The sequence below is a fragment of the Lycium ferocissimum genome, chromosome 6 (assembly GCF_029784015.1).
Source record: "Lycium ferocissimum isolate CSIRO_LF1 chromosome 6, AGI_CSIRO_Lferr_CH_V1, whole genome shotgun sequence".
Classification (NCBI taxonomy): Eukaryota; Viridiplantae; Streptophyta; class Magnoliopsida; order Solanales; family Solanaceae; genus Lycium; species Lycium ferocissimum.
Genome location: NC_081347.1, coordinates 8,750,829 through 8,772,004, shown reverse-complemented (window position 1 = coordinate 8,772,004; position 21,176 = coordinate 8,750,829). Strand labels below are relative to the sequence as shown.

Here is a 21,176-nt window from a genome sequence, read left to right as displayed (position 1 = left end):
AGAATCAAGCATGACTTTGTAAGAAGAAATGAACGGTGCAAACAACTTATAATGATTATTATGTGATCCCAATGCCTAAATACCTTTATCTTCAAATCATCCCCCTCTCACTGCAATTGGCACTGCATTGTTCTCTCCAGTTTGTACTATACTGCAAAAGACCCTTACGAAATCCCTTTTTTCTTTACTTTAAACCAAATAACAAATAGTTTATGCAATGTACTCTAACAGTTACATTATGATACATAAAAATAATTACTCTTCCATCTACAGGACAATAACACATGCAAAATTTGAAGTTCGTACACAAATATGCACACTTTTATGAATCTCACCTTTAGAACTCATAACTCTCATAAGAATCTCCAACAGTAAATTACAAAAATAATAAACTTAATCACATATATACACTAAACAAAAGTAAAATATAACAATAATTAGAGCAAATTACCTTCCTGAATAAAGTAAGCCAACAATAGTAGAAACGAACTCGAAAAAAGCGGAGCTCAAAGTCCAGTGTTAACTAACGTCTCATTTATATTTTGGGCACAATCAAATCTATTCCTTTTCAGAAAGCATCAAATGCAGCACTATAGACCAATACACCATTATGACTCCAAATTAACCTAGACATAGCAAAAGAAAAAGTTAAGAAACTTAAAATTCAGTCAACCAAGATGACTTCCCTTTAGTCGAAGTATACTGAAGTAACACCAATTAAAATGCAATGCATTAAGAAAAAGTAATGTGATACTGAGAAGAGGAATATTCCAAAGACATGTTCATCTCTAATTATTAGTAGTAATATTTTCAGTCAATATATAGCAGTTAAAGTTCTATGAAAGACAGTAATAGAGAAGAGTAAATGGAAAGTTACTTTTTTAATCAATGGAAAACGAAAAGTTGAAGCAATCAAATTGGGCATTAACAGAATTTGAAGGGACATTTTTCGAAAGTCAAAAGGAAGTCTATTAGTATAATGCAAATGAAATTACTATTATAACCTATCTGTCCATCGTTATCTAACCCAAAATCACAACTATATTCACCCATAACAAAACTTCTGAAACTATACCCTGTTCCCTATGTTGAGAAATTTGAAAAGAAATGAAAGAAGATTAAATTAAAAAAAATTGAGAGAAAACTTTTCCTGGAAGACCCAACTGAGAGGATGAGGAGAACTCAAAGATTTGTAATTGAAAGTGCAAAGAAAATAAGACTGAAAGAGGGAGGTTTTCTTGTTGCGTCTGTCCAACGAACAAGAGGGTAGAGAAATGCTTCTAGAATTATGTTGAGTGTAGTGTGAAATGTCAATTATACCCTTGGTCATCCTAACTTTCACTCTTCTATATAGTAGAAATTTTGTCCACAAGTTAAAAGAAATATCTTGTATATTTTAGGTTGCAACAAACAAGTTGATTCACACTATTACTAGGCTAGAGTCCATTTTTTCAATTATGACAACCTTTAATCAATAGGATGAATCACGAATATCTATACACACCACATTTGCGCCTACCTCTAGCTACCCCAACCCTCTTTTCCAACTTCTGAAACCAGAGCTTTTCTTTTTTTTTTTTTCTTGAGTAGAACAAAGAGAAAACTCTCTTTTCCCCCTAGCTTGAGTTACATGTAGTAGAGAACCATTTATAGCATGTTCCATAGAGATTTTATTGTTGTAGCTCAAGATTTGTTGCAGTTAATTTCCTGAGAGCTAGATGACAACTAGTAATTGTTCCAAGTACCATTGTTATGCTACTAATTTCTCTTTTTTCCCATCGTCTTAATCTCTTTTCTCTTTCTTTTAGCATCTTCTTTTTCATTTTCCTTTCTTTTTTTTTTAAAAGTCATGAGTACCTTGATCCATTACTAGGTAGTATTTAGACATAAGATTAAATTAGGAATAATATTTGTAGTATGGTTTCAAAATTTGTTGGTTGTATCAACCATTGGTTTATTGGTAGGTAATAGTTTGTTTTTCACGTTTGAATGACTTCTTACCGCTTCATTTTTTTGGTCTATGTTATGTGCCTTTATATATCTATCATCTGTGCATGTATGTATGATGTGCTTTTGTTTCTTCATCTTCTCAAATCTATTACTTTTTCTTGCTTTGACTCCTTATTGAATTGTGGTTGTAGTTGTACTAACCTATCTGCCACCCCTTTTGAAGCTTTTGTTGCCTGAATAAATTCTCTTTTTTCACCCCTTACCTATTTTTACAATTCTCTGATTATAATTATTATTGCCACAGATTGCAAAGATGTCTCTGAATTTCAGAGATGAAAACTCTGAGCTAGTCTAGCCTTTTTCCTGTTGTTGATATGTCTGTTAAAATTACATCATGTTACAACATATAATCATATCGCGTCATTTTTATTTTGTTCTTTTTGGTGCCAATTAAAATACTTGTCCACTAACTTTCTTCCAGAAAAGTTAGTGGAGTGTTTGAATGAGAATTTCATACTCTTTTGGGATAAACTGTGAGAACAGATTGTAATCAAGTATTTCCTTAAACCTGAAAAGTAGTGCATTGAACACACTATAGTTTCTAACTAGTACTGAACCTTAGGTTCATTGTTGCATTAGAAATTCATATTCATTAATGGAGGAAAATAGAAACTGAATTGAAGATAGGAGAGGGAATATATTATTTCATCTCAAAGTATAACATGTGACTACATAGATCTTTTTATACACAACTAATACTAACTAACTCTACTCATATATGCACAGCTGTGTACAACTTATACTCGAGCTCCACTTATTCTAGCAAACTAAGATTCCCTCTTTGTAACTAACTTTCAACTAATCTCAACTACTAGTTCCACTTTTGTGATCTCATTCTTCAATACTCCCCCTCAAGCTAGAGGGTGAGAAGACATCTAACACAGCTAGCTTGGACAGGAGAAGATAGTGGTAAGTAGTTCCAATCCCTTTTGTAAGTAAGTCTGCAAGTTGAACCTTGGTGTTGACATAGGTAGGTTGAATGATTCCACTCTTGATTTTTTTTCTCTGACAAAATGACAATCTATGTCTATATGCTTGGTTCTCTCATGAAAAATAAGATTAGCAGGAAATTGAATTGCTGCTTTGCTCTGTGATGCGATTAGTAACGGTGTCGTCCTTTGCTTCGATTCAGCTCCTCGGTACTCACCAGATCCAAAACAACACGAAGCTGCACACGTCATCCTTGTTATTCTCTTGCTAAACTTCGACCGACTGTTGTCGCTTCTTTGATTTCTAAGAGATTAGTGAATCACTTAATTTGATCATATATCCTGTGACTGATCTTCTTATGTTAGGACATGATGCCCAATCTGAGTCACAATAAGCTATTAACTATGTGTTTGATTTGCTTGACAATAGAATTCCCAATCCTGGTGACCCTTTGATGTACTTGACTAGTCTCAAAGCAGTTTTCCAATGTGACAATTTTGGTTGTTGCATGAATTGGCTCAACACATGTATTGAAAATCTAATATCAGGCCTTGTGATGGTCGAATACGGTAATCTCCCAATAAGTCTTTGATATGCAGTAGTGTCTGAGTACAAAGGATCATCAGTCTTGCGTCCATGTTCATCATAAGCAACAGTTGTCAGTTTCACATTAACTTCTAGGGGAGTGTTGACTGGTTTAGATCCACTTAGTGCAGCATTTGAAATTAATTCAAGTGCACATTCCCTTTGATTAAGTAAGATTCCATGGTTGGACCTGAGCACCTCAATGCCAAGAGAATACTTGAGGTCTCCAAGATCCTTCATTTTGAAGTTTTGATTCAGGGAGTCCTTTGCCTCCATTAATAGTCTGCTATTGTTTCCAGTGATGAGTTGATCATCCACATACACTAGGATGATTGCAATCTTCGTCCCTTCCTTCTTGGTAAACAAGGAATGATCATATGCACGCCGAGAATAGCCGGCCAGGCGATTAGCTCGCGAGTTTAAGGTTCCATTGCCTTGATGCTTGTTTCAAACCATAGAGTGACTTAGTCAGTTTGCATACATACTCCCCCTGCCTCTGGAATCCCTGAGGAAATTGCATATACACTTCTTCTTCCAAATCTCCTTAAAGAAAAGCATTGTTCACATCCATTTGGTACAAGGGCCGAGAGTGTGAGGTAGCAACCGCAATAACGGTCCTCACAAGAACCATCTTAGATGCATCAAAGAGAATGTATCATGATAGTCAAGTCCTTCTTGTTAATTATACCCTTTGGAAACTAACCTTGCATTATATCTTTCAACATCACCATTTGCTTTGTATTTAACCTTATATACCCATTTTGAGCCAATTGCCTTCTTACCAGGTGATAAGTTCACTATCTCGCAAGTATGATTCTATTCTAGGGCATCCACTTCAGCTTTCATGGCATCAATCTAATGTTGATGTTGAGAAGCTTCATTAAAACTACTAGGCTCTATGGTGGAAGAAACAGCACTCAAATAAGCTTGGCAAGCATGGGATAAACTGCGCATAGGATATACTATGTGCCATAAGATAAGAGCATTTTGGGTTAGTGTTTTTGGTTGTGACATAGTCATTATGCCACACTGGAGATTTGGTAACTCTTGATGTTTTTCTAGGATTTGGCAAAGGATATAGAAGAGGTGGTGCAGACTCTACAAGATTTGGTATAGTTGGTTCAGTGACATCGGGAGGTGGTTCTGAGATAGCAGGAATTGTATTGTCCTCAATCACTATTGTGATAGGTGCAGGTGCATTAGGTAAGTCAATCTCCTGATCCAACTCATCTTTAGTGGATGGGGTAGGATGTGAGTTTGCAGCACTAGATAAGTCAGCAGCAATAGAGTTGTCAATCTAATCAAGGTTAGAAGGGGCAAGGTGGAGAGGTGTTTGTGGTGTATTGGCAGGAATGTCAGGTGTGATAGGAAGGAATATATTATCAGTTTCAATAGGATCAAGTTTGAAAGGAAATTCAGACTCTCTAAATGTTACATCTCTGCTGACAAAGAAGGACTTGGTTTGAAGGTCAAATAACCTATAACCTTTCTGTGTTTTTGAATACCCCATTAAAACAGCTTTTTTTGCTCTTGGTGCAAATTTGTCTGATCTAGGAAACACTGAGGCAAACACCAAGTATTCGAAAACTCTCAAATGGTCTATCTTTGCTACTTTGCTATATAGTAATTCATATGGTGATTTGCCTTTCAACACAGCAGTAGGCAACTTATTTATGAGCTATCCAGCAGTTCTAACACACTCTCCCCAAAATTTAATAGGAATGGATCCTTGAAATATCAAGGCCCTAGCTACTTCTAGGATATGCCTATATTTCCTTTCTACCACCCCCATTCTGTTGAGGTGTGTATGAACAACTTCTCTGATGAATGATAACAAGAGAAGTGAACAATTCCTTGCATTGAGAGCTAAGGAACTTTGTTCCATTATCAGTTCTCATGGTTTGAACTTTGGCATCAAATTATGTTTTAATCATTACAAGAAATTTTTTTAGCACAACCAACACTTCTGTCTTATATTGAATCAAACAAAGCCAAGTGTATCTGCTATAGTCATCCCCAATTGTAACAAAATATTGTTTCTTATCATGAGTTTGTGTCCTATATGGACCCCATACATCCAGATGAATCAGTTGGAAAGCATGGTCTGATGCAGTTATACTATTAGAAAGTTGTAGTTTAGTTTGCTTAGCTAAAGGACAGATTCGACAGGAATGTTGATTACCAATAACTACATGATTCTTTAATGAGTGGATGTGCTGCATTCCCTTTTCTGATAGATGACCAAGTCTTAGATGCCACAGTTCAGCAGAACCTACATCCTTTATTGATGCACCAATAGTTGCTTGAACTGCATCCCTCAACAAGTATAGACCATTGGCTTCTCTACCAATCCCCATCACCTTGCCATTGTAAAGACCCTGCAGTACAAAAAAATCAGGGAAAAAACTAATGCTGCACAATAGTTCCCTGGTTAGCTTGGATACTGATAGCAAGTTAAACTTGAAATCAAGTACATGAAGCACACTTTTCACTTGATGAGTTCCCATGAGCAAGCAGTTTCATCTGTTTGCTATTTGTGTCCTTTTTCCAGTTGGCAATTATACTGTGTTGTTAATTTGATTCATTAAACTTTTCAAGTCATGTAATAACTCCTTGCAAGAGGTTATATGATGTGTAGCTCCAGAGTCTACTATCTATTCACAATCACTAGATTTAGACAGTAATGAAAGGCTACCTCCAAAGTTTGCCATGCATTTATTTCCTCCTTTGGAGTTGTGCAGCAGTTGCTTCACCTGAGCATGTTCCTCATCTGTAAGGTAGTTTTCTTATCCATGATCACCTGCAGCTACATTATTAGCATATGACCTAAAGTTGTTTCCTCCTAAGTGATGATTCTGATTATTAAAATATGGTTTGAAACTATTTCCTCCTCCTTAATTGTACATGTTTGATCCTGTCTGGCTTGTCGTCTTTTTTCTTTTGAAGTCAATTGGATATCCAATGAGCCTATAGCAGTCTTTTGTCAGATGTCCCTTGCATCCACACTCTTCACAAGGTGGACCTGTTTGGTTAAATTATGCTCTTTTAAAGTTTTGTCCTCCTCTATATTGTTGTCCTCTTCCTGCTAACAAGGTCAATGCCTTATTGTTCGGATCAGTTACTCCTAATTTCCTTTGGTGTTCCTCTTGAACTACTATAGAGTGTGCTTGATTCACAGTTGGTGCATCTGTCTTAAACAAGATATCACTTCTCGTATGAGCAAAAGTCTCATTCAACCCCATTAAGAACAATAGCAATCTCTGTGCTTGTTGTGGATGCTCTACATAGGCTTTAGATTCCTCACAATCACATAATGGTGTTCACACATTTTTGAAAAATAATCCGTCACTAAATTTGTTCCTTGTCTAAGAGTAGCAACTTTTGTCCATAATTGATATATCCTAGTAAGGTTAGATTTATCAAACCTCTCTTTGAGATTTTCCGAAACACGTTTGTCGTTTGATGCATTGACACTGGTTGTAACTAATCGTGGATCAACAGTACTGCTTATCCATGACAAGACTACTGCATTGCATCTCTCCCATTGATCTGCTAGTTCACCTTTGTATGCACTTCTTACATAGGTTCCATCCACAAAACCAAGTTTATTCTTCACTAACAAGGCACAGTTGTGTACAGCTCATTCCCAAGCTCCACTTACACTAACAAACTAAGATTCCCTCTTTGTAACTAACTTTCAACCAATCTCAACAACTAGTTCCACTTTTGTGATCTTATTCTTCAATAACCATACCATTTTTTTTTATGTACAAAGTAAAGTGTTGTATAATCCATTTGTGGATATAAATACATGGTTAGTACTAATTATTTTTGTATTTGTTACAGAAAACCATGGTGATGATAAGGACACATAAACGAGTTTTTGGAGAGCCACAAAAGAGTAGGGTGAAAGCTATGATTAAAAATTTGGTTGATCTGCCGCTAGAATCCGATGTACAAGACGATCATCTTATACTCTTGTTTGGGCCGGTGGTTTATGAAGCGAAGAAGAGAAATAAATGGTTTTACGATCTGCATTACCTAACCGTTTTCTAAAAGAGTTGCTTGATAAATCGTGGCTTAAGTTAGATCACCGTGAGTTGGGATCTTATAAAATGTTAGTTAAAGATCTTGTGGATAAGTATATTGACTTGAAGGTTCAGAAGATTGTACCGTTCTCTTGGACTAACTATAGGAAATAACAATAAGACAAAACCAATAGTTCTAAGAGGGAAATCGTTATTGCCTAAAGACTTGTACCGTGACTTTACTAAATCCATTCCAGTTCACATGCGACGATTGTGACAATATATGTATTTATTTTTGTGTAATGATTATCTATATGTGACATAACTTGTATGTGCACATATGTAAATTTGTCTATAGTGATTGCAGGTGGCTTCTCAATCCACTGAATGATCCCCAATAGTGCACTCGTACAGGGAAACTAACGGCGTAGCTGATGGGCCTGCATAAACAACTTTGAGTGGTGACTTTTTGAATGTACTATCTGTTTTGGAAGAACCACCCCGTTTTGTCTCAGCAGTTGACCAAAGAGGATAAAGCAAGACAAAGTTCAATACCAGCTGTCGCTTATATATTAGCACTAGTGTAGAGTCAATATATAGTTTTGTATTCGCCACTCTACCTTTTTGTATAATGCGACCCATGGTCCCGGACAGACAATGGCCAACCATCCCTGTACTACTGTTTAGTTAATGGAGTATTTGTTTATCTTTCCGACCCCAAAAAAAAATGTATAGCCTTAAGCCAATAAGCATCAACCAATAAGTGGTTTACAATTTTAGAAATTTAAGTAGAATTACGTGTAGTGATAAGCAAAAACGAAGACATTAAAACCAAGGCAACTTGGAAAAGGGCAGGGGGAATCTCCATAAAACAATTAGTTGGATAGTAATTCCAAGAACCTTTTTATGTCATTTTCTGCAAAAAAAAAAAAAAAATGCTTCATTCAGCTTCCTCGTTGAGGAAACCTATTGATCTACCATAGTATATGTTGAGCCTATACATAGTTTTATACAACAAAGCTATCGAAGTAAGAATTGCTACAATGGCACAATGAAAGGGTAGACCAGCACCATTTGAATCTGTATTAGCAACTTCGACTAGATACATTTATAAACTAATCACTACCATGAGAAGTTCCGTATCCCCGACACACAACATCTCATTTTCAGGGTCCTACCTTGTGCTCCTTATGTTACTACGTCTCTTTTTCAGGCTCCTTCCTCGTGCTCCTTATGTGTAACATAACCTTTCAGTTTAAGGAATTATTACTCTTCCGACCAATGTTGATTGAAACACGATGGCAAGATCAAATGCAAGCCACTGGTTTGCGCCCGAATGCATAATCGCGTCGACCAATGTAACGACTCATTTGGCCGTTACGGTACTTTTGACCCTGACTTTCTCCGAGCTTTGTGAGCATATATTTAACTTACAGGGGCGGGTGGTATGATTACGGAGGCCATCAGATGAGTATTCGATAGGTTTGTGTTGCAGTTAATTTCCTGAGAGCTAGATGACAATTAGTAATTGTTCAAAGTACCATAGTTATGCAACTAATTTCTCTTTCTTCCCCCATCGTATTAATCATCTTTGGCTTTCTTTTAGCATCTTCATTCTCATTTTCCTTTTTTGAAAAGTCACGAGTACCTTGATCTATTACTAGTAGTATTTAGACTTAAGATTAAATTAGGAGTAATATTTGTAGTATGGTTTCAAAATTTGTTGGTTGTATCAACCATATAGATGGTTTATTGGTAGGTAATAGTTTTTTTTTTCACGTTTGAATGACCTCTTACCATTTCATTTCTTTGGTCTATGTTATGTGCCTCTATATATCTGTGCATGCATGTATGATGAGCTTATGTTTCTTCATCTTCTCAAATCTATTATTTTTTCCCCGCCCGACTCCTTATTGAATTGTGGTTGTAGTTGTACTAACCTATCCGCCACCCTCAAAGCTTTTGCTCTGGATAAATCCTTTTGGGGGACCTACAGTAGGACCCGACCCACGATGGGCCCATGATCCGACATGCACTTGGTATTGTACGTGCCGTGGGTACGACGGATCCCCCCGCACCCCCCCGGGGTAAGAGGCGATTCCCTTTGGGGAATGTAAAGGAGCCTGAGGTTCCGGGTTCGATACCCCGTAGGCCGGCTCAGCCGAAGAGGATTATGTGCGAACCGGGCACCCGGCACAATACAATACCGGCATGTCGTCGGATCATGGGCCCATCAGGGGTCGGGTCCTACCAGAGGTCCCCACAAAAAAGGCGTCTTTTTTGCGAGGATCCACAGTGTGCTGCAATGGGGTTGCCCTCCATGACATGCATGCTTGGCATACTTGGATATTGTTAGCACTGGGTACAGCCGATTCGCACAGGGACTTTGCCCCCATTTAATCCCTCTTCACGCTGCAGCGCTACGGGAGTATCGAACCCGGAACCTCTGGCTTTTTACACTCCCAAGGAGCGCCTTTCACCAACCGAGCCGCAGCCTCACCGCGAGAGACGTTCCCTTCGTGGAAACAAAAGGGGAGAGGTCACGGGTTCGATACCAGCCGCTGCAGCGTATATCGAATTGTCTGTGTCTCTTGCCCATACAATACCTGAGTATGTCATGTCATGTCAGATACATGTTCCCAGAGGTTCACAAAGATGGTCAGCGCCCAGCTGTGGGTCCTCACATTTTTCCACCCCTTACCTGTTTTGACAATTCTCTGATTATAATTCTTATTGCCACAGACTGCAGCATGTCTCTGAATTTCACTAGAGATGAAAATTCGGATTACATCATGTTACGACATTTAATCATATCACGTCATTTTTGTTTTGTTCTTTTTGGTACCAATTTTATTTTATATTGATAATAGATTATTATTTTTATTTGCTAATCTATGTTTTATGAAATGTAGAATAAAAAATGACGACAAAAGCAAGTGGAAGTAGATTACGAATTGCATCGTGGAACATCAACAACAAAAAGGTTGATATAGACTTTACATTGGCGAATCAAGACGCTTACATTATTGTATTGCAAGAGGCTACTACAGTGCCCGACTTGGGAACTAAATTTCATTTCTTGAAAAACGACGATTTGGTGTTCATATGGGATTCTTTGGTTGTCCGGCCTACTACGCCTACAAATAAGGATTATGAGCATATCTCGGGTGGTAACAAATATTTATGGTATGAATTTGAGCTTATTAAATCAAAAGAAAGAATAACAGTTATTGGAGTTCCTGGAGATCCAAGATATGGCCCAGATTTACTATAAAAACCAATACTGCATGAGTGCAGGAAGAAAAAAACGCCATGGATTATGTTGGGGGATTTCAAACTGACAGTGGATATTAAAACGGAAAGAAGCTTGATGTCTGGAGCAAAAGATAAACGCCAAGTCCAGCTCTACAAGAAATTTTTGGAAAAACCTCATATTCATGAAGCAGATTTTAAGGGTGCATATTCATTTATAAGTAATGAGAACCCACAAAGAAAGTCCTTGCCAGATAGAATTGTTTATAATGAACAGTTTAAAAAGTTATTTGGTGAGATTAGTGTATCTATGATACCAGGTACCTTATCTGACCATTTAATGATGTTTCTAGAAGCGAATTGAAATGAACCTTTAGCAGTATTCTTGATTCAGTGTAATAACGTAACTGAATGTACTATTACTTTGCTCTGCACAATATGAAGCATGTTATGTATTATCAAATTGTTATTTTAGGGAATGAACTTTTTTCTTTAACTATTGAGGAATAGTAAGTCCTATAACCTCCAGTCTCCACATGTTAAATACTCAAGTTTAGTAGTCTAATTGAAATTTTTGCAGGTTGCGCAGCTCAGTATTTTTTTTCCAGAGAAACTTGCAACTCTTCAACCACTTAGAAAAATGCAACTCTTATAGTAATAAGTTTGACAGACTAGTAGTATAACAAGGGGTGTCACTGGTTTTCAAAAAATCGACTTAACCTACCAAATTAAACTGATTTTTAGGTTTCTTTTAATAAAACTGATGGGTTGTATTAAAATTTATAACCGCACCGAATAATTAGGTTGGTTTTTAATTTTATAAAAATAAACCGAAAAAATACCGAACCGTACCGAATAAGATTATATGTATAAAACATATTCTATGTATTAGATTTAAATTTAATAAAATATTAAAAAAAATTGCCTTGGGTTCGGGATGATGAAAACAACTACAAGCCGTCAATTTAATTAACACCTAAAGTTCCAACTCCGAAACTTACTATACTACTTCTATTGAAATTAAATTAGTTCTGGCGTCTCCAAAGAGCAACTAGCTTGTAAGCTACAAGGTATTTCAAGATAGAAAGCCACAAAGTATTAGATATACTTCCTCTCATATGATTTTAAATTTATCTTATTAGATACTTAATCTTAGTAGACTCAATTCTTGAGTCCCAGCTTGATTGATTTTTGCCCCCTCGTGCGATATAATTATACTTTTTGTCTTTGCTTAACATTATTTTACACTACCGTAAAATAGTGGGATCAATCTTTATTCTTGTCGTCTTTCATGTTTTCTTTATTCATCACCTTTTAAAAAGTAAAAATGTCTAGAAGTATGCATGATTAAATGTGCATTGTTAAAGTTGGAGTGTTTAGTTTCCAATAGAAGTTAAGTTTAAGTGTTTATCTATGTATTATACCAATAAATTAATCCCTCTAGATAAATCACAAAAACGTAAAGACATAAAGCATTACTAATTGTTAAACTCTAATTCCTTGACAAAAACACTAAAACCCTAAACAAATTGTAGCAAAAACAAATAAGCCCTCCACAGAACGCACAAAACCGTAGAAACATAAAGCATTACTAATTATTAAACTCGAAATCCTTGACAAAAACACTAAAACCCTAAACAAATTGCAGCAGAAACAAATAAGCCCTCCACAGAAAGCACAAAAACATAAATACATAAAGCATTACTAACTACTAAACCCTAAGGGGTCATTTGGTTCGAAAAAAAATTACGCTGGGATAAGTTATCCTGGAATTATTTCTTATTGACTGTTTGGTATGTTGTATTAAAAGTAATATACATTGAATAATTTCTAAAAAGAAGAAGCTTCTTTACAATGCCGGGATAACTTATTCCACCCTATGGCAGTATAAGTTATCCCAAGATACTTTTATATACGGGAAAACTTATCCTGTGATTAGTAACCAAACAAGGGATAAGGAATTATCTAATTCTTATCGCGTGATTATTTTTGCTTATCCTTCATACCAAATGACCCCTAAATTCTTGACAGAAACTCTTAAAACCCTAAATAAATTGCAGCAAAAACAAATTAACCCTCCACATAAACGTAAAGGACATAAAGCAATACTAATTATTAAACTCTAACCCTTGACGAAACACTAAAACCCTAAACAAATTGCAGCAAAAACAAATAAGCCCTCCACAGAACGCACAAAACCGTAGAAACATAAAGCATTACTAATTATTAAACTCGAAATCCTTGACAAAAACACTAAAACCCTAAACAAATTGCAGCAGAAACAAATAAGCCCTCCACAAAAAGCACAAAAACGTAAAAACATAAAGCATTACTAACTACTAAACCCTAAGGGTTCGTTTGGTTCGAAAACAAATTATGCTGGGATAAGTTATCCTATAGTTATTTCTTATTGACTGTTTGGTATGTTGTATTTAAAGTAATATATAATGAATAATTTCTAAAAAAAAAAAAAAGTTTCTTTATAATGCTGGGATAACTTATTCCACCCTATAGCCGGTATAACTTATCCCAGTACTACTTTTATTCCTGGGATAACTTATCCCAGGATTAGTAACCAAACAAGGGATAAGGAATTACTAAATTCTTATCGCAGATTATTTTTGCTTATCCTTCGTACCAAACGACCCCTAAATTCTTGACAAAAACTCTTAAAACCCTAAATAAAATGCAGCAAAAACAAATTAACCCTCCACAAAAACGTAAAGAACATAAAGCATTACTAATTATTAAACTCTAAATCCTTGACCAAAACACTAAAACCCTAAACAAATTGTAGCAAAAACAAATAAGCCCTCCACAGAAAGCACAAAACCATAGAAACATAAAGCATTACTAATTATAAACTCGAAATCCTTGACAAAAACACTAAAACCCTAAACAAATTGCAACAGAAACAAATAAACCCTCCACAGAAAGCACAAAAACGTAAAAACATAAAGCATTACTAACTACTAAACCCTAAGGATTCATTTGGTTCGAAAACAAATTACGCTGGGATAAGTTATCCCGAAATTATTTCTTATTGACCGTTTGGTATGTTGTATTAAAAGTAATATACATTGAATAATTTCTAAAAAGAAAAAGGTTCTTTACAATGCTGGGATAACTTATTCCACCCTATGGCAGGTATAAGTTATCTCATACTACTTTTATTCCTGAGATAACTTATCCCAGGATTAGTAACCAAACAAGGGATAAGGAATTACTAAATTTTTATCGCAGGATTATTTTTGCTTATCCTTCGTACCAAATGACCCCTAAATTCTTGACAGAAACTCTTAAAACCCTAAATAAATTGCAGCAAAAACAAATTAATCCTCCAAAAAAACGTAAAGAACATAAAGCATTACTAATTATTAAACTCTAAATCCTTGATGAAAACACTAAAACCCTAAACAAATTGCAGCAGAAACAAATAAGCCCTCCACTGAAAGCACAAAAAGGGAAAAACGTAAAGCATTACTAACTACTAAACCCTAAGGGGTCGTTTGGTTCGAAAATAAATTACGCTGGGATAAGTTATCCTGCAATTATTTCCTTTTGATCGTTTGGTATGTTGTATTAAAAGTAATATACATTGAATAATTTTTAAAAAGAAGAAGTTTCTCTACAATGCTGGGATAACTTATTCCACCCTATGGCGGGTATAAGTTATCCCAGTACTACTTTTATTCCTGGGATAACTTATCCCAGGATTAGTAACCAAACAAGGGATAAGGAATTACTAAATTCTTAGCGCAGGATTATTTTTGCTTATCCTTCGTACCAAACGACCCCTAAATTCTTGACAGAAACTCTTAAAACCCTAAATAAATTGCAGCAAAAACAAATTAACCCTCCATAAAAACGTAAAGAACATAAAGCATTACTGATTATTAAACTCTAAATCCTTGACAAAAACACTTAAACCCTAAAAAAATTGCAGCAAAAACAAATAAGCCCTCCACTGAAAGCACAAAAACGTAAAAACATAAAGCATTACTAACTACTAAACCCTAAGGGGTCGTTTGGTTCGAAAACAAATTACGCTGGGATAAGTTATCCTGCAATTATTTCTTATTGACGTTTGGTATGTTGTATTAAAAGTAATATACATTGAATAATTTCTAAAAAGAAGAAGTTTCTTACAATCCTAGGATAACTTAATCCACCCTATGGCAGGTATAGGTTATTCCAAAGATTACTTTTATTCCTGGGATAACTTATCCCAGGATTAATAACCAAAGAAGGGATAAGGAATTAATAAATTGTTATCGCAGGATTATTTTTGCTTATCCTTCGTACCAAACGACCCCTAAATTCTTGACAGAAACTCTTCAAACCCTAGAAAATTTCGTGTCACTTTCATTATGAATAGACTAACGTAAGCCTAAAGTGGACATGGAGCCCTTATAAGTTTAAGAAGGATATTTGATAATTTCAAGAGTATGCCTTAATGTTCCAGAGTCATATGAGGTAATGGAGGTAAGTTCATCGGACAAAGTTGAGGTTGAGTCATGTTTGGAAAGCTTTCATATCATGTGAGTTAAACATTGCTTAGTATTACTTTGAGGGAGAGATATAGATCCCCTTGGAGGGTTAATAAAGTTCTAGACAAGTGCCAAGAAGGTTCCATAAGGATTGGAGGTCGAACGGATCGAAAAGAATGCATTTCCGCGAAATCGGGAAAAATAGGCAGTGTGCAGTCGCACACTCAGTGTGCTGAGCCGTATACTGGTCACCAACTTGCCAAATTGGCTGGACTCACAGCCCAAAATCATCCCCAAGCTGAGGATGGAGTGTGCGGCCGCACACTCAGTGTGCTAGGCCTCATACTCATCACCAAGTGGAACGGGGGGTGATTTTGCCACCTTTTTAAATGGCAAACGACCCCAACTTCATTTCTAAATTTCCACACTTATTTCTCTACATTTATAGAGACTTCTTGAGAGCTATTTCCCTAACACTCCACACCTTTCCATAGCATCTAAAGAGAGAATCAACATCAAAACCTCAAGGGTAAATCCATGGAGAGTGATGGTTCTTGCTTCCTTTAAAAGTTGTGGTGAAATTGGTCTTGGAGAGAGAGTTGAGTAAGGTGAAATTATTCTAATACAAGGTATGTTATCCATCCTATTCTTATGGTTGAGTTGATGTAAAGGTTTAGTACCCCTTAGAAAGGAAAAGAATTAAAGTGGAGAAGTCATAAGTGTTGAAGTAAAGAAGATGAACTTGAAAAGGGGATTTTGGATAAGTTTGAGATTGAATTGAATATAATTCCTTGATTATGATATTATAGATGTGGTTATTGTTGTTTGGGAGCTATTTTATGATATGATGGAAATTGATAAAAGAGGAGAAGTGCTGCCCAAATGTTGTTACCTCGTTAAGTTATGCTAGTTGAACTTAAGCATGTTTCCAAGACTTAACCTTGTTATGAATCCTCTTGAATGTAGATTTTGTGTGCTTGGGAGGAAACATTAGTAGTTAAGAAGACGTGAAGGTATGTAAGGCTAATCCTTTCTTTCAAAAGGCATGATTCCTATGTTATGATCCCATACATGCTATCCATGCTACCCTTACTCCCAAAAATGCTAGAAGTCTATCATTCTCAAGACTCTTATGATGACTCCATGTTTAGTGGTACCAAAGCCCAAGGTTCTAGATGTTCTCATGACATGATTGAGCTTACTATATAATTCTTGATTACATTCATGATAATTGGCCTCATTTTATGTTATTGTTCCTTCAAAGTGAGACAAGATAGTGATGATGATTATGATGATGATTTTCATTCTAGAAAGGCCAAAGCTTAAAGTTCTTAATGTTTTCATGATATTATTGAGCGTGTCACATGATTACCAATTTTATTCATTATTGTTGATCTCATCTTATGATAGTTATTCCTTCAAGATGAGATATGGCGATGGTGATGATTCCATAATGACACATCGGAGGTAACCGACCTTACGTCACTCGGATAGAGTAGAAATGTTTCATTGGGCTCTCGTGCATGCTAAATGTATTTATATATGTATTTCTTCCACATCGCGCCGCCCTATAGGCGGCGGCGGCACAACCACCCATTAGTGGGGGCAGCTTATAATATCATTCTGGACGCGGGATGCCCGGACGCGGGATAATGATGATAACACCGCGCCTATATGGCCGGGCAGCATAACACCGTACTTATATGGTCGAGCAGTTTACTATGTATATATTTATGGATGTTGTTTTGAAAATAAAAGTTAGCATGCATGGTATCCGCCTTAAGAGGCAATCAGATATACAGGTTATCTCTTTATCTCATGCTTCTTTATTTCTTGATTATGTTGTTATTCATGCCTTACATACTCAGTACATTATTCGTACTGACGTCCTTTCTTGTGGACGCTGCGTTCATGCCCGCAAATAGACAGGGAGACGGATTTGATCCCTAGGAGCTTCATCAGCGGAGACTTAGGAGCGCTCCACTTATTTCGGAGCCGCATTCTATTGGTATTTCATTTATTTTTTTTGTAAATATTTTGGGCATGGCGGGGTCCTGTCCCGTCCTTATGATTTCCATTACTCTATATAGAGGCTCGTAGACATGTGTAGATAGTTAGAAGTTTAATAACCTCATCGGTACATATGTTGTATATAATTTTTGTAGCCTTATGGGCTTGTGTATATATATATGAGGTGGAGTTGATGATTATCAAGTAGATGAGTTTTTATTTGAGAAATTATGTCCGTTCAGACTATGCAAGTTGTGAATTAGATATGTGGCCCACCGGGATATGATTAAAGAAGCATGCTAGATTGTGCTCGGTAGGCTAGCTCCGGGTACCCATCATGGCCCTAAGGTTGGGTCGTGACAGAAACTCTTAAAACCCTAAATAAATTGCAGCAAAAACAAATTAACCCTCCATAAAACGTAAAGAACATAAAGCATTACTAATTATTAAACTCTAAATCCTTGACAAAAACACTAAAACCCTAAACAAATTGCAGCAAAAATAGATAAGCCCTCCATAGAAAGCACAAAACCGTAGAAACATAAAGCATTACTAATTATTAAACTCGAAATCCTTGACAAAAACCCTTAAACCCTAAACAAATTGCAGCAAACAAATAAGCCCTCTGAAAGCACAAAAACTTAAAAACATAAAGCATTACTAACTACTAAACCCTAAGGGGTCGTTTGGTTCGAAAACAAATTACGCTGGGATAAGTTATCTTGCAATTATTTCTTATTGACCGTTTGGTCTGTTGTATTAAAAGTAATATACATTGAATAATTTCTAAAAAGAAGAAGTTTCTTTACAATGCTGGGATAACTTATTCCACCCTATGGCAGGTATGAGTTATCCCAGTACTACTTTTATTCCTGGGAAAACTTATCCCAGGATTAGTAACCAAACAAGGGATAAGGAATTACTAAATTCTTATCGCAGGATTATTTTTGCTTATCCTTCGTACTAAATGACCCCTAAATTCTTGACAGAAACTCTTAAAACCCTAAATAAATTGCAGCAAAAACAAATTAACCCTCCACAAAAACTTAACGAACATAAAGCATTACTAACTATTAAACCCTAAATTCATTGACAAAAACTCTTAAACCCTTAATAGTTGCAGCAAAAACATACAGCATTACTAATTATTAAACCTCTTAAACCCTAAACAAATTGCAGCGGAAAAAAAAATCATCCACAGAAAGCAAAAAACAAAAAAAGGTAAAAAAGTAAAGCATAAGTAACTTACTTTGAAGCTGCTTGTCCATATACCTATAGAAAACAAAAACAAAATCAAAAATGGAAAAAGGAATAAGAAATCCACGTACATAAGGGGAAAAAAAAGATAGGAAAATAAACATACTTTTTGAGATCCGGAGGTTGACCCGACCTGCTCATCCTTGTGTTCTACTATTGATAACTTGCAAAGCATTAATAAATTTAGAGAAAAGAATTAGCAAGCTATAACAAATTAGGAGATATTTGCCTCTTTATTATGAGGAAAAAAGCACGTGTAAATACCTTACATTCGGGTTAATTTATAAATTTTGTTTATCCATACCAAGTACTTATATGAAATGTATATTAATTCTATGTTGTGTATCTGATATAACTTCTATTAATAAGAAGTTCAAACATTAATAAAACTAAATTAGAATTGCATAATTTCATCTTAAAACTACGTACTAATTACACAAATAAAAAAATAAAAAAAAACTTTAATTATTGCTATTGGTATATTGAGAGAATATACAACTAAAAAATATTAGTTTTAAATGTTACTGGTGGTTAATATTGATGCTAAACAAAAAAAATTAGTAGGACCATTCCTTTGCCTTGCGACATAAATTTTAAAATTTATTGTTTTGCAATTTTAATACATTACTTTGTCATCTAAGCATGCACATACATATTTAATGCATGAGTAACTGCAATACTAATTTGAGATAATAACACCATTTAATGAATAAAAACCATTGGATATTCACTTTTCAAAAACAATTACTCCCTCCGTTCACTTTTACTTGTCCATTTTAGACTTTTTATGCTATTTAAGAAATAATAAATGAAGTGCATAATTTACCAATGTACCCATATTAATTGGTGCATATTTTTATTGGATTTGAAAAATGATTTAAAATGAGTAATTAATACTATGGGTAAAACAGGAAAAAATAAATTGTCTTTTCTTGATATGCTAAAAATGACAAGTAAAAGTGAAAATCTATTTTTGAAATAGTGGACAAGTAAAAGTGAACTGAGGGAGTAATATTTAGACTAGAAAGAAAAGAACATGAACCATCTTCAAATAAATATAATTTAAGGAAGAGAAGGAACCAAAAATAATTGATTAAATCATGACAGTAGAAAAGTGCCATCTAAGTTACAATTTAGTTTTCTTCTTCTCTCATATTAAGATAAGATATGAACTCATCAAAATATTAAGTAGATTTCAACCCTCTGAATTATTTGATGTGAGCTTTCAATTATCTGTAGAAACACCGAAAATATGCTTATATAATTACTATTTTCACAAGTTCTTATTCCCTCACATTTGTTTCAATTATAAATTTTCTTTTTGTACTCAATAAATTCACCAACTTTATTTTTTAAACCTTTTTCAATAAATGATTTTCTCATTCTAAATCAGAATATTGAATTTATTGGTATATTATGTTAATTTACTGCATTTAATTTGTATACGTACTCTAAATAATAATCTATTATAACAGGTTATTTTTAAAAATTAGCACATTATATGTTAACAATTTTACAAACTGTCAATCTCTAGATTAATGTCATGTTAGTTACATACCCGACTGATTCATGAATATTTGAATATCTTAGGACAAATTTAATTGTGCATGTCAAGCTTTAAGATTGTGGTGGTAGAATTCTCATTTTCCTTTCCAACGACATTATTGCCAGACTTGTTCTGATTGCTGGGTCATTTTTATTCTTTTTCTCTTGACACCGAAAGAAAAAAGAAACAGATCTTCAAAGTATTATTTATAAAAATGAAAATAAAAACTTAAGAACTTAGAGTATCGGAGAAAGACGTGTTATCTCACGTTTGAAGGGAATTTGAAGTGTAATGAGTGGTTTAGTAGAAAATCAATGTAGAAAAGAAATAAAAATTATAAAAATTGAAAAGAATTGGAAAAAATACATAATAAATCTAGTTAACATTTATACAGAGTTTTGAAATGAATCATTTACATTATTATGTATTAATTGATCTTTTGCAGTAGAATTGAGATGGAAAGACATATCACGTACGTATCAAATATTTTCCAATATTTAATATCTATGATCAAACTTGTATGTTTCAATATAAAAAATGGAACAAATTTTTGTTAAAGATAAATAATTTCTCTCATCCCAAATCTAGTTTTGAAGAAAGAACTATGAGTTGAATAAACTCACATAATCACTTTATTCATTTTCTTGATCTAACCCTATTTTACTCATATATTCTATAAAATATCATCAAATGTTAAATAACTTATTCAATAACTCATCCAAAATTTACAAAAAACTTATTTTCCCTTTGAGTTAGATCATTATATTATTTGATATCAAAGAGAAATGAAATACATATTTAAAGTTTTACGAGTAAAAGAAAATCTTTCTCACAAACTTGAAGAAAATACTAAAAGAAAAGTCTTGCTTACCTTGAGATTTGCTTGAGAAAGAGAGGGGATAAAGCAATGATGAAAGTATTGAGATAAAGAAAACCATTGCATAAATCTATAACAAAAATATTATTAGAAGAAAATCACAACTCAATGATCACTCAGTTCTTTATAGTAAGTGTACATTTCTGGAAAGTGTATAAATATACTTAGGTTGTACCCACTGCAATATTTTC

General features: G+C 34.7%; 1 protein-coding gene across 1 annotated transcript in view; it reads right to left on the bottom strand.

Moving 5' to 3' along the window:
* Positions 1-19,245, bottom strand: part of LOC132060617 (probable small nuclear ribonucleoprotein G) — a 62,213-nt gene extending 42,968 nt beyond the window's left edge. Inside the window, exons 1-2 of the mRNA XM_059453605.1 lie at positions 18,669-19,245; positions 18,555-18,577 (exon numbers count right to left, since the gene is read on the bottom strand). Of these exons, the coding sequence (XP_059309588.1) occupies positions 18,555-18,577; positions 18,669-18,703 (58 nt within the window). The 5' untranslated portion in view covers positions 18,704-19,245. The remainder of the gene's footprint in view (positions 1-18,554; positions 18,578-18,668) is intronic.
* Between the last annotated feature and the right edge of the window lie 1,931 nt (positions 19,246-21,176).